Source organism: Molossus molossus, unplaced genomic scaffold (genome assembly GCF_014108415.1).
Source record: "Molossus molossus isolate mMolMol1 unplaced genomic scaffold, mMolMol1.p scaffold_m16_p_17, whole genome shotgun sequence".
NCBI classification, from domain to species: domain Eukaryota; kingdom Metazoa; phylum Chordata; class Mammalia; order Chiroptera; family Molossidae; genus Molossus; species Molossus molossus.
The window spans coordinates 13,966,592-13,980,163 of NW_023425352.1; the positions used below are offsets into that span (position 1 = coordinate 13,966,592).

At 53.0% G+C, this 13,572-nt stretch overlaps 1 protein-coding gene across 2 annotated transcripts in view; it reads right to left on the reverse strand.

Moving 5' to 3' along the window:
• Positions 1–2,836: 2,836 nt before the first annotated feature.
• The window catches only part of VTI1A (vesicle transport through interaction with t-SNAREs 1A), a 331,254-nt gene continuing 320,518 nt past the window's right edge, over positions 2,837–13,572 (reverse strand). The window contains exon 8 of one of the 2 annotated variants that reach the window (XM_036265630.1): positions 2,837–5,834. In XM_036265630.1, coding sequence (XP_036121523.1) covers positions 5,741–5,834 — 94 coding nt within the window. In that variant the 3' untranslated portion in view covers positions 2,837–5,740. The remainder of the gene's footprint in view (positions 5,835–13,572) is intronic. The other variant, XM_036265627.1, reaches the window with a different exon arrangement.

Below are 13,572 nucleotides of genomic sequence, written 5' to 3' on the forward strand. Positions count from 1 at the left end.
CCCGCCACAGTGCTGACTTGGCCGCAGCCAGGCTGACCTTCCAATTGCACATCCCCAGGAGGTAAAGGCCGTGGCCACTTCCTGGTCCCGAGACGAGCAAAGGGAAGGGGCTAGTGTGGTCAGGCCCAGGGAGGGGGCTGGCAAGCTTCAGTCCCTTCAGGCCACAGCCTATAGTGACACGTCCCCCCTGAGCGCAGCAACATGCCCCATACCTCCCATACTCTCAGAGGAGAGGTTTCCGGCCACCTGGGGGATCCTGCCCGTTCAGATGGCGTCAGGCAGGGAAAGGTGACAGGAAGCCAGTCTGGCTGCCAAGCACCCCAGGCCTCCCTCAGTGTCAGCGGGGGTCTCTGGCCTGGGTCTTTGGCAGAAGCTTCTGGGGAGAAGCTGCACCCTGAGGATGTACTTCTCCACTCTGTGGGGCCTCTGTGCACACACCTCTCCAACTCAGGTCTTTTCCCTGGCAGAATCACTTAAACACAAAAAAGTTGAGGCAACAAAGTGCCCCGAGCTAGGGAAGGGCCCTGGCCCCCTCTGTAGGGTCCGTCCTGAGATCCCTGGGGGGCTGGGCGAGGTGGGCTGGCGGAGTGCTGTCGCCCCAGGAAAAGCCCAGGCGCTCAGCGGAGCAGCGGGATGATCAATAAATAGACTTGGGCCGCTGCTCCAGCCCAAGGGCCTGTCTAAACAGAGGGACCGAGGGACGGAGGGACGGAGGGACAGAGGGACGGAGGGACGAGGGATGGAGAGAACGAGGGACGGAGGGACCGAGGGGCCCTGGAGCTCAGGAGGCACAGGCAGGGCTCTGCTGCCCACAATGTCTCCTCTGGCCAGCGGCCTCCGTTGTCTGTGCAGCAGTGACCGGTTCAGGACGTGGGGAGCAGGCGGGGGTCCAGACAGCATCCCCCGCCTTTCCCTCCCTGTGCCTCCTCCTTAGGGGCAGCGGTGGGGCAGGGGGCGCACAGTGGAGCCTACCTGCCCACTCCCCTCCCTCCTCTTGGCTAGTCCCTGGGATGAGCCCCCGAACCATCTCCGGTCCCTTGATGCTGGGGAATCTGCCACCCTTACCCTGGCGCCATCTGCTCCCTCCTCCTGGCACAGTCCCAACCCACTTGCCCTGCCCCCTTGGTTAGCCAGCCATCCTGGGTTTGCCCTGGCATCTTGGCTTTGCCCTGCTTGCCTGTGGTACGCTGGCTCTGAAACAGTCACCGTGGTGCTGCCCGGGGTTCTAACAGGGCCGGGCAGGCTCTCGTCCTCTCCGGGCTCCCTTCTTCCGCGGCGGCGAGCACTGACGGGCTCAGTCACCCCCTCGGAGCCCCTCTGCCGGGGCCTGGCTGCCCTTGGGGGATGCCCGTGGTTTACTAGTCTTCTGAGTGTGCACGCACACGCCCCGCTGGGAAAGGTTGGCCTCTGTGTGAGCGCCACCTGCCCGTCGCGTAAGCGGAGGCCCGTGGCAGACCCACTGGGTGGCGCCCGCAGGGCCGCAGGCAGGGGAAAGCCCGGAGTCGGTGAGCCCGGCGGCACTCACCACTGCACCACACGACCACCGTCAGCGTGGAGAGGGGCCGACGGCCGTCCTGGGGTGTCGATGGGGATGCAGCTCTTCCCCTCAGACGCACAGCCACGGGGACGTGACCATGTCACCCACGGGGAGTCACAGGAAGGAGAGGGGTCAGTCCCAGTTCCGCGGGCTCCTGCGGTGTCGGGGAGCACCGTCCGCAGCGGGCTCACGGACCCCCAGGCGCCCCAGACGTGCTCCTCACACCCTCCCGGCACCGGCCGAGCGGACAGTGTTCTCTTAAGAAGTGTCTACTTAGTCTCGCTCCAGACCACAGTCCCCCAACCACACACTCAGCTGAAGGGGGAGGCAAGTGGGCCAGAGACATGGCACTCACAGTGGCTCCTTTGAAACCAGCCCCCGTCACAGCCAACCGACCGTCCCTGGCGCGGGAACAGCTTCTCCCGAGAAAGCCATCCGCTCCCAAGCACCGAGTGACCCCCTGGGCTGGCGGTTCAGACCGCAGAGATGAGGAAATCATTGCTTGTCCTTAATTCTCCACTACGTAGGCAAATGGCCATACATATTTATGATGGGAAATTTCATTATTTAAAAATTCTGTTCTAAATTTCCAGCTAACTCCAGGAAGAGCGCCTGCCGAACAGGTTGCAAATGAAGAACAATTATTTTTCTCTTCTGCATTTGAATAGAACTTACAGCAAAAGTCATTTAAGGGGGTTAACATCAACCTTAATTAAATATTAAAGTGTGCCTGTACCTGCTGCTATTGTTGCCCCTTCGAATAAGATATAACCTATTTTTGACAAGTTTTCATCTTTCTCTGTGGAAGACGCTACATGAAACCAAATCAGCGGCAAAGAGGAGAGTAATGAATAATCTATTTCATATTCCAACAGTACCCAGAGCTCAGAGTGGAAAAATATGCAGTCGGATGACGGCAAGAGGCTGCTGGGGTACCACATGACACAGCTGATGTTTAAATAATAATACTAAAAAAGCGATAAACAAATCATTAGCCCTTAACAGTTGTTTAATGCAATTTGTTAATGAACGTAATGGTGAGGACTAATAATGAAAGAAAATAAAAACGTCTAAACAGGCGCCAAGTTGCTGGCGATGCGCAATTATTTCCTTGTCAAGTTTTTATGATTTAATGAGCCCCTCTGGGACTGATGGCTGTCAGTCAGTCGTGACTTTTTGACACCATTACAACTTCAAATACAGCAGCAGGCAGGCTGTTTTCCTCGGATTTGAAATACTGAAATGATCTGACAGTTTTAAAGAAAAGATGTGCCAAAAAAAAAAAAAAAGGAGAAAGAGAAGGAAAGGCAGTTGCTGTTCCTTCTTTTCTTTCTCTCTCCTGCTCCCTTCTTCGGTGGAGGAGATAATCTCTGGATGCTGCTTGGTAATGAAACCCAATCACCGAGGTCATTATCTGATGAGGTTTTGGGAACAGGCAGGCTTCTCCCCCGTCTTTATTTCTTTACTTAATGATAACCCTCAATGGGCTTGCCCCGCATGGGACGGCCAGAGCCGCACAATTTTGTTCGCCATTAATTTCAGCCTTTGAAGCTCAGGACTCAGAAGCAGTAGCAAAGCAAACCCCCCACCAAGCTGGTTCCAAAATAAGGCTCTCCAGCCTGCCTTAAACAGAATAGCAAATGGCCTCCCAGCCCAGGCTGGCGGCTGACGTCAAGCCTACAGCACTTGCCCGCATTCGCCTTCAGCGTGGAGCATTTAAAACTCTTTACAACTTGAGAGACTTTAATTAAATTGCTTTTGATTCCGGAGCAGGGAGCGTCTGCTTTATTTATTCTGGTAGGGGAGCTGTTTCGTGTGCTGTGGCTTTCACAGGGCGAGGGTCCCCTCCTCCTCGTCCTCCGCCGCGTCTTCGTCACCGACGCCCCAACCCCGCGTCGAACATCATTTTAAACAATATTCCCGACTTTAGAAATATTCATCAGTTGAAGTGTGCGTCGTAAGTTCCTAGAACCTTTCCCAGATCGACGGCCTGCTGTGAATCTGGGGGCTTTCTTCCTTCCCCGGTGGAGCACGGAAGGAGAAGAGCCAACCGGTCTGTCGTCTGTCTTAGGGTCCTTGGGCCTCTCCTACAACATCCAGGAGGGCCGGACAAGGAGCCCCAGGGACCTTGGGACCAGCTTCCTGCAAGGCACTCACCACCCGGGCTAGGGTCTCTCTCAAGGTGGGTTTGGTGGGGCTGCTAGGCCAAGGTGGTCTGTTCCTTTTCTTGCCTCTCGCCAGGTTGCGTTGGGGCGAAATCTCAGGCAAGAGCAGATAAACAGAACTCTAGAGAAGAGGCCATTGAGAGGCGAGCAACTCACCCCTTCTCCATCTACTTCAACATGAACACAGGGTTCTGGTGAAATATTTAGGAGCTGGTACGTTCTGATGATCAGATCCTCGCTGCGTGGCCTTGGGAAGCGCCTGGAAACGCACCTGAGCTCAGATCAACGGTTTCGAGGGAAGCCATCCGAGGCTGGGGATCTCCTTCCCGGCACCTGTGCTTCGGAACGGGACGAAACTGGGCTGTTTCTTGCTTTTAAATGGTTTCTTCGATGTGTTTACCACACACAGAATTCCGTTATCGGAATAAAGGGGCTCGCTGAGGTGCAACCCTAGAGCACACAGGAAAATCAGCCAAACCTCACACCACCCGCGAAGCAAAGGCTCTGTTTACACAACACCAAACGATCTCTCTGAGCACGGCTTCTCTGGTGGATTCTGGCATCCTGCATTTCTCCCGAACCCATCATGGTTCTCTCCGGGGGGGAGGGGACATACTCAGTGCTGCGTCTAGGTGATCTCCATCCATGGGCACGGGTGGTTAGCATTTTTTATGAAGAGAACAGGTTTGCTTTTCAAGGACTCAAAGCTTCCAATTATAGTCAAAAGACAGTGTGGACTGTGTGCCTATGAAGTCTTAAAGAAAAACACATTTTGCTTCATGACCAGGGGGAAAATGACCTCAGCGTGGGCAACTCGAAGCCTCATCATAAATGAACTCATTTTGAACGCAATTCCCCGTTACCGCGGACAGAAAGAAACCAAAGAAAACCACAAAGGCTGTTAGGGGTTTGGATACACAGTGAATTCAGCGAGGCCGCGCTGACATTTGTTAGTGAAAAACCCAAGCTGTCTTTCTGCACACGCTGCAGTCCCTGTGTCTTAAAGGTGGGTAGCGCACATTTTCCAGAGAGTTTATTCCTCGTGGATCACCCTATAGGACTCTACCATATTTATAATCACATTTGAAATTTCACACTGACGGAGTCATGTTCTTGCTCTTCCTGAAATATTCATGTTCTCTTTACATACTGGAATGGATGTGGAGAGAACCTTGTCAGACCTTTTGCATGTATGAGGGCTGCTTTTGGCAGCGCAAATATGAAAACCGAAAGGATACAGGAATGCTTACACAGGTCAGGGGAGAGGAGGTCACAATTAAATACGGTGCCAGGGCTCACTCTGCCGGCAAATTCTGGGGAGTCTGGGATTTGGGGCAGGTACAGAAATATTTCTCGTGGTCAGTAATCAGAGTTGCGAAAAGTGGATATTGGGCAGGCGCAGCAAAAATATTTCTTGGGGGTAAAAAAAAAATTATGTGTAGTAAAACAGAGAAAGTGCTAAGTCAATTTTCTGCACAACCGACTTTAAATACCCACCTTTACAGTGAAAGTACTCAGGCAGGGTGACTATATTCATTAACTGGGGCAGGAACAGGCTGGTGTGGGGAATCCGGTCAGTGCTCGGATCCCTGTTTTCTCTGCATTTTCATCCTCAGACATCACAGAAGGGCAATTCGGTGACAAGAGGTGTGTGACAAACAGCACAGCCCGTCAGAAGCCCCTGTGATAGGCTCATTATGCCCTCTCCCAAACCACGACCCCTGACATGTCCACAGGGCGAGGATGTCACCAAGGCTATTTTGGTCAGTAGGTGAAATTACCAAAAGGCAAATACACACTCACCTTCCCCTCTAAAAAAACAAATCTGGGTGGAGACAAACCTAGAAAAGGAAACCAGCCCACATGCAAACAGGAATAAAAAATATTTTTACACTCTTTGCACTCCAGCCGAACAGGGGTGCGAGGGAAGGAGGGTCACCCGGGGCCTGTCAGCGCAAAAGAATGATTCATGTGACCACTTCGTCTTAATTACTCAGAACAAGCCGCTGTTACTGTTTATCAAGGACGAGCCGATACATCAGTGTCTTCTGACGGAAAAGGTGATCGCCAGCAGGATGGTGATGACCAGGATGATGGCCAGGATGACGACCAGGACTCGGTTCTGGATGATTCTAGGAGACAGCAAAGGAAAGAGAAATTCACACAAATGGTCGGAGGACATTCTAACAAAGACCCCCCCAAGATCAAGTTGGCTAAGCAAACGGTGGCTTCCCAGGTCGGGGTGCGGAGCCTGGTGTGTGTACGTGTGCGTGCGTGTGCGTGTGCGACCACACAGCTTTTTGGTCCAGCGATTCACGAGGAAACGGACGACTCCTCAGCCAATGTCAGGCTGCACGCGAGAAACGCTTCCTGCACAGCCAACGTGCACCGAGTGGCTTTCTGGGCTCGGAGCGCCATGTGGTGATCTCGAGTGATCAAGGGCCCCGTGAGAGCTTCTCTTTTTAATTTAAAATGTGAGACAAGCCTCGTTTTTTTTTTTTTTTTTCTGCAGTGTTTCCAGTTAAGGTAACAGACTCCAAGGAAACATGTCAGCGAGGTACTCACCTGCACAAAAACACCTGGGGAAAAGTGAGAGAGGCTTAGGAAGGAAAGGAGGGATTAAGAAGCAAGTGTCAAGCTCGCGGCGCAGGCTGTGAAACCGGCATCTGTCGCTGAGGCTCACGCTCCGCGACGCCAAGGGGCAACGTTGCATTTGCTCCACAGCAGAAAAAGATGGAAATGAGATCTAGGAGAAAGGACCCGAGATCCTGGTGGGCTTGGGCTGGTGGGCCCTCATCTCCGGGGACTCTGACCCCTAGCGCTGGCTTTGTGGATGCTGATGGCGCACTGGGAGCTCAGACGGAGAAGCGGAGTGGAGACACCCACTCCAAGATGCCTGCAGGGAGCTTCTGATGAAGTTGTTTCATAATTTGTTACCTCACTCTGAGAAACGAGGTCGAACGTCAGAATACTTTGTGGAGACTTTCAAAGCGAACGGAGGTCAGACAGCCTTGCCCACGCTCACTCCCACAGAACCAACCTCACAAAAACAGAGAGTGGTTGGCAGTCTAGTTGGCTGTCCACCCAGCACAGACCCTACAGCAGACCCCATGTGCCCCTCCTCCAAACGCGAAGCACAGAAAGGTCTGCTGTCTCAGCTGGACACAGGTCACCGGGCTGGGCGTCCACGGGAAGAGCTGGTGGGTCGAGCCCAGCGTCCAGCTGAACAGAAACCCCGCCCTCCTGTTCACATCTTCCAGAAGAAATCTTTGCAGGATGGTCACAGCCTCTTCTAGCCTCAGGATGGGTTTCTGTCTCGGAAGGATGACAACACCCTCTGGTTTCAGTCGGATTCCTCCTTGCCCACCCCCTTCCCGCCCAAACCTACACGGATGGATGGAGACGGTCACATCAGACAGGCCCACTCCCTTCTGCCCCTGGAAGGACCGGCTCCCTCTCCTCCTGACAGGTTACAAAATGATCACATTTGCTGACACGTCTTCCGCAAAACTGCGTTAGTGCCTGTGTCCACTTTCCTGGAAGGAGATGAATGATCCGCTCCGTCCTCATTCATCACGCACGGCTCAGCTAAGATCTGTCTCGTTTATTTCTTCCCTTCCCCACTAGAAAGGCTGCGCCCCGACATTAATTCTTCTGCGATGACAGCTAATTCAGACTTAAGAGGCCATATTTACTCAGGAGGCAGGGAGATTCTCCACCCCCAAAATAAATAAATAAGAACAGGACTCCGCGGCGTGTTCAAGTGGGGCTAATTATGAACGCTGATCGGTGCTAGTTGTTAGCTTGATTTAAAACCCAAACTGACTCCCCCCCTTTCTCAGGAAAGGGCAGCCGTCTTCAGAACCGTCCCCACACATCACGTTGGCCCGAGTCACTGTCACAGTCTCTCTTTACCACAGTCACCCACGTCAGGCTCGCGAAGGAAATCAGCAGTGAAACAGATGAAAGGCATGGAAACTCTTTAAAATGCTGGCTTAAGTACTACTCGGTAGCCCGTCTCTTAGTTGACAACCATTTTATTGGTGGGTTGAGGGCCCCAAGGCAGCCATGGCGCTCATTTATAAAGGATTAACTGTGGGTATTACTTGTTCAATCTGAGGCACGGTTAGGAAAACAAATGCATCGGAACCCTAAGTACTCAGCCCTTCTCTGGCCATCCTCGTTGGGCTTCCCGCATCTCAAGGCAAAGAGGGGTACACTTCATCCGCGACCTTCCCAAACTGCTTGTACCGTTAGTTCACTCAGCAGACACCCCATCCCGAGACAGGCGTCCTGGGTCACAGACAGTCAGGAAGGGTGGCTTGCCCACTCCCTTCCTGGTGGGTCCACAGTCACCTCTCCTGCCCCAGGACATGGCAGCTCCTAACACACAGACATGTCCAGGGACAACGATGAAAGAACGCAGCCCTACCATCGTCATCCTTCCATGCAGGGGCGAATGAAGATCTGTGCAAATTTAACCTGCAGGAGCATCTCAGGGAGTCCGCCTAGAAAAGGCTGAAGTTCGGCGACGAAGGACCCCCTGCCTGCCCCCCCGAGATGGAGCGTCGTGCTGTCCTGCGTTCTCAGGGCCCGGAGGGCTTGTCTGCGCAGCTGGAAGGGAAGGTCCTCAGGGCAGTGAGGGCGTGCGGGCGGTGGAGGGGGCGGCAGGAGAGAGCGCTGGCTTTCAGACCGAAGGCTGGCAGATATTTGGGGTGAAGGCTTTAGAGAGCAGAAAGAGAGTGGGAGCAGACCGAGTGGGAAGTAAGCTTGACTCTGGCCAGGCCCTCGACCCAGCTCTGGATCTCAAAGGTGCTGGGCAGATACAGCACCTCGGAGGACCAGAAAAGTGAGCAGTTGGGCCCTTCAGTGCCCACCTGGGGACTAGGGAGGACAGAGGCTGGCACTGGTGGGCCGTCTGTGAGGAAGCCTGCTGTCAGGTATTGCTGTAGGCAAAGCAGAAAGGAAGGCTGAGTTTGGAGAGAATCTGAAAAACAGCCAGGAAGAGGGGTTCCTAGCTAGTGAGCCCGAGAAGAGACTTTGGGGAAGCCCAAGGTATCTTCCTTCTGAACTTCTGGGTGCAGGAATGGTGGGTGGGATTTATATTCAACGAGGTATGCACCAAGCAATCTTAATCTCCCTTCTGAAAATGCAAAGTGTGTTTACGCAGTAAATAATTTAAGAAAGAAGAATCACTTGAAAGGAGACATCCCTGCAACCAGCCAGGCTCCCTTGCCTCCAGGCACAAGCTTGCGCATTTGCATGCTGCACTCTATTAAGCGAGCACACTGTGGCTTTAAAAGAATGTAGACCAAATTAAAAGGAACGTGGGCCCAAAACATCAAGGATTCTCCAAGTTTACATTATGAATCACAGTGCTGTTGACACAAGATGAATTAACCATCTACTTTGAGGTTGCACTCACAAAGTACTATTGAAAAGACTGATCCTGCAGGAACCATGGAGGGGCTAACCTTTCCATTGCCAGCCTCCTCCCCTCTGGAAACCAGCGGCTGCATGTGGCAGCCAGAGTCGCAGAAGGCTGGGGAACGTGCAGTAGGCCAGGGAGGCACCTGGCACAGTTCTCTGCTCCTGTGTGAGGAGCCCAGGAGCTCCACCGTAGCAGGCGTTACTAGCATTCGCCAGCGTCCAGGTCTTTACTTCCAGGCACAGGTGCCCTTACCCATCACTGACGTTAGGTGTGGCCATGTGACTTGTTTCAGTCAATGAAATGCGAGCAGCAGTGCTGGGCATCACCTCCAGAGTTTGGCTCTCCAGCAGACTCTCCCCTTGCTATAGTGACTTAGGAGGCCGTAGGTTCTAGGGGTGCAGCCATGGGAGGTGGAGATCCCTTCCGTCTGAATCCCAGAGTCATCATACACAGGGCCATTGCCTGGACTCCCCGTGGATGTGTACTAAGCCCGTGAGAACCGGGGGTTGGCTGTCCTGCAGCACGACGTAAGCTGTCCTGAGTGATACACTACTGGCCCCCTTCTCCAGCAAGATGGGGCGTTTGGCCCAGCCAAGTGAGGCTCTGGTTTAATGTGTTCCAGAAGCCCAGATATGATAAGGGTTGGCAGGTCTTCTTTCCTTTAAGAAACAGGCTTTTGTGCCCAGCTGGTGTGGCTCAGTGGTTGAGTGTCGACCCAGGCACTAAGGGGTCGCCAGTTCGATTCCCAGTCAGGGCACAGGCCTGGGTGGTGGGCCTGATCCCATGGGGGGCATGCAGGAGGTGGCCAAACGATGTTCTCGCTCATCGATGTCTCTATTTCTCCCCTTCTCCCTCCTTCTCTCTCTAAAATCAATAAAGAAAAATTAAAAAAAAAAAAAAGAAACAGGCTTTTGCTGGGATCCTCTTTTGTCCATATTTGGTCGCTGAAGATGATGGAGTTTCCTCTAGCTGTACCCAACGGCAATGTGTGCTGATGAAAGATGGTGTCTCACATGACATTTCAGAAGGCTCAGCTAGACACTCTGTTTCTCATGTACAGCAGACAGATGTTGGTTGCATTCATTTATTCATTCCACCCATTTGACACCAGCCCTTCTCAAGGGGTAGAGCTGTGACCTAGGCTAAGATGGTCAGTGTGTTCCATGCCCTTGGCCACAGTGACTGGAATGGGCACATGACTTCAGCCAGCCTTAATAGAGTGAACCTCAGAAGCCTGAACGGTAATACTGGGTCATCTGGACAGTGAGGTGATGGATGTTAGGCCTGGATCTGCTGCAGCCATTTTGTTTCCATGAGGAAAACCAGCCTAAGAAAGAAGCTGAGCCATGGACGACAGTGGACTGAAAGAATGTCAGAGAAATGGAATCTCAGGCCTGAAGACCTGATGAACCTCTGCATCAAACCACCCTTCCTTTGAACTTTTAGCTATGTGAAAAAATAAATTCACTTTATTTTTCAAGTCGGTTTGAGTTAGGTCTTCTGTTACTTGCAACTAAAAAGCATTTTTTGGTGGATTCACCCTGATTCCAAAACCAAGTCTTTGATCTGTTTCCCCATCTCTTCCAAGAACTTCCTGACCACGCCCCTCCTCCGCTCTTAGAATTCCCTGTGCATCTCCCTTACCACCATGCTTCCCATAGTTTTCTGTTTCTCTGCGGGGTTCTCTAATAAAAAGTGGACCTTCTAGGGTCTGAATCTCCTTTGTCTTTTATAGTCCCAGTGCCTAAAACAGAGCTCGGCAGAGATATTCTTTAAACAACGAAGTTGCTGGATGCGTGAAGGAGACTCGGCCTCCGGGTGCTCCCGAAGGCTCACGCAGTCCCCTTCCTGACTTGCAGGTGCTGCCGTAGACAAGCCAGTTCCAGGAGAGCGCGATCAGCCACCTCCCACTAAGGACGTTCACATCCTCTGAGAAGCCGCATTCATCAGCTGGAGGGTGCGTGGCACTCTCCAGGTTCAGTGCCTGTCCTAGACGTGCTTCTCCTGCCTGGCTGACCAGGCCTGAGTAATGACGCCCACCTTTGGGTTTTGACAGCACAGTAACAGTGGGCAGGACAATTAGCAGCCATGAGAGCAGGAGATAAACTCTGTGCGAAGGAACCTATACCTGTATCTCTCTGGAAACGTCCCCCAAACAAGGGCCCAAGGAAAGGCTCTCCAAGGTCTATATCCAATTCCCTTGTTAGGTGAAAGAAATACAAACAGGAGAGGAAATGGTTCATTGTTTTCAGCCTCTAACACGAAAGCATTCTTTTCAAAGCCGGGCACATGGCTACCTCTAAGCTAGAGTTGTGCGGTTATTATGCCACCTGATAATGCCCATCCAGGGTCTGAGAGGTCCTGCATCTTTAGGGGGAATCGCCAGTCTCATCCCAGAAATGCAAGGGAGGCTTACCTCGCTGTCTGGTGCCACCGGTGGACAGATGACCCAGGCAGATTCAGCTACTGACAGCTCTCTACCCCTTGCACACCATTTGTTCAGGAATTGCCTTCTGAGATCACTCTGTTGGACTCGCCTGCTCCGGGCCCAGGAGTTTGGTTGGGACTGCCTTCACTTTCAACCCCACTCACTGCACTGAGTTAAATAGTGTCTCCCTCCAAATTCATGTCCACCAGGAACCTCAGGATGTGACTTTATTTGAAAATAGAGTCTTGGCAGATGTAACTTATTAAAGATGCTGAGATAAAACCACTCTGGATCTAATGACTGGTGTCCTTATAAGAGAGGACACACGGAGATCAAGAAAAGAAGGCCAGGTAGAGTCAGAAGCAGAGATTCGCGTGATGCTGCCACAAGCCAAGGGCTGCCCGAGGCCACCAGAAGCTGGAAGGGGTGAGCAAGGGTCCTGCCCTAGAGCCTTCGGGGGAGCAGCCCTGCCAACTCCTTCGTTTCAGACGTCTCGCCTCCAGGCTGTGAGAAGACATATCTGGTTGAGGCCACCTGGGTTATGGTACTGGGGCTGCAGTCCAGGACACAAGTCCACCGAGTTCTCGGATCCAGACCAGGATATGGACCTGGCCGTCTTGTCTTGGCCTTCACGGGGACTGTTCTCCAGGCCTCCACTCGCTTCCCCACTGCTGCGTCACGTTTGGATCTGTACGTGGACAGGATGGTCCCAGCCTGATCCAGGGAGAGCTCGGCAGACAGCTGTGGGCTCGCCACCTTCAGGGGCTGTTCTCTCATCTGGGAGGAGAACATCCAGTCCCGAGCGGAGCAGAGAGCTGCCCAGAGCCCGGAGATGAGGGAGCCGAGGGGTATGTCCTGGAAGACCCCCGCCTCTGGGATAAAGCATTTCATGTAGGAAGGAAACCAGCTGTCATCCCTGGGCCGACTTACTAAATCATCTCCACCACTGATAGTCTGTGCTAACTGACCTAGTTAGGAGTCGCAGTTACCCTGGGGCCTGAGGACACAGGACACAGGACGATTAAGGTTTGCCAGGTGGTGGACTGAGCATGCTCTCCAGCAAGGAAGCGAGGACAGGGGCGCAGGCCCAGGTTAGGTCCTGAGCGAGCTTTACCCCGTCTCCGAATCTCTGCTTAGTTTAATGGGGTCAGCACACTGTTTCTGCGAGGGACCAGACTGCAAATGCATTGGTGTGCTAGGGCTGCCATCTGTGCCACACCCGGGGCTTCTACAACCGTCGGACCGTCTCACAGTCGTCACAGTCGGGAGGCGGGAAGTCGGCCGCAGGTGCTGGCAGGACCGTTCCTCCTGAGGGCACTGAGAGAGGGTCTGGTGCAGCCTCTGTCCGAGCTCCTGGTGGCCCGCTGGCCCTAGAGGCTGCTTGCCCGCGGAACCACCACCCCAGGCTTTGCCTTGGTCCTCACATGGATTCTCCGTGTGTGTGCATCTGTGTCCACTTCCTCTTCTAACAAGGACACCAGTCTTCCTGAGTTAGGGGGCCACCCTACTGCGTTATGCCTCGTCTCAGCTAGTTGTATCTGCAAAGACCCTATTTCTAAATAGGGTCACATTCTGAGCTACGGGGGGTTAGGATGCCCAGGTGAGGTCCTGAGGGAGGACAGAGGAGCTCAACATGAAATCTGGGGGGCAGGGGGGAGGAGGAGAGAGCACACTTCAACCTATAACAGCAAATATTTTAGGCTGGTGGAACCTACAGTCCCCGAGGCAACATCAGTGCTGTCCGGGCCAGAGCAGCTGTGCACAGCAGCATGTCGATGAGTGAGTACGCCTGCGTTCTAGTAAAACTTTATTGACAGACACTGGCTTTGAATTTCACCTAGTTTTTTTACCTGTCAACAAATACTCTTTTGATTTTTTTTTCTTTCCAACCACTTAAAAATGTAAAAACCATTTTTATCCCGAGGGCCATCCAAAAACAGGCAGTGAGCTAGACGGGCCTGTGACCTGTGATTTGTCCGCTCCTGGTCTACAAGCTAAGTGCTCCCTGGGG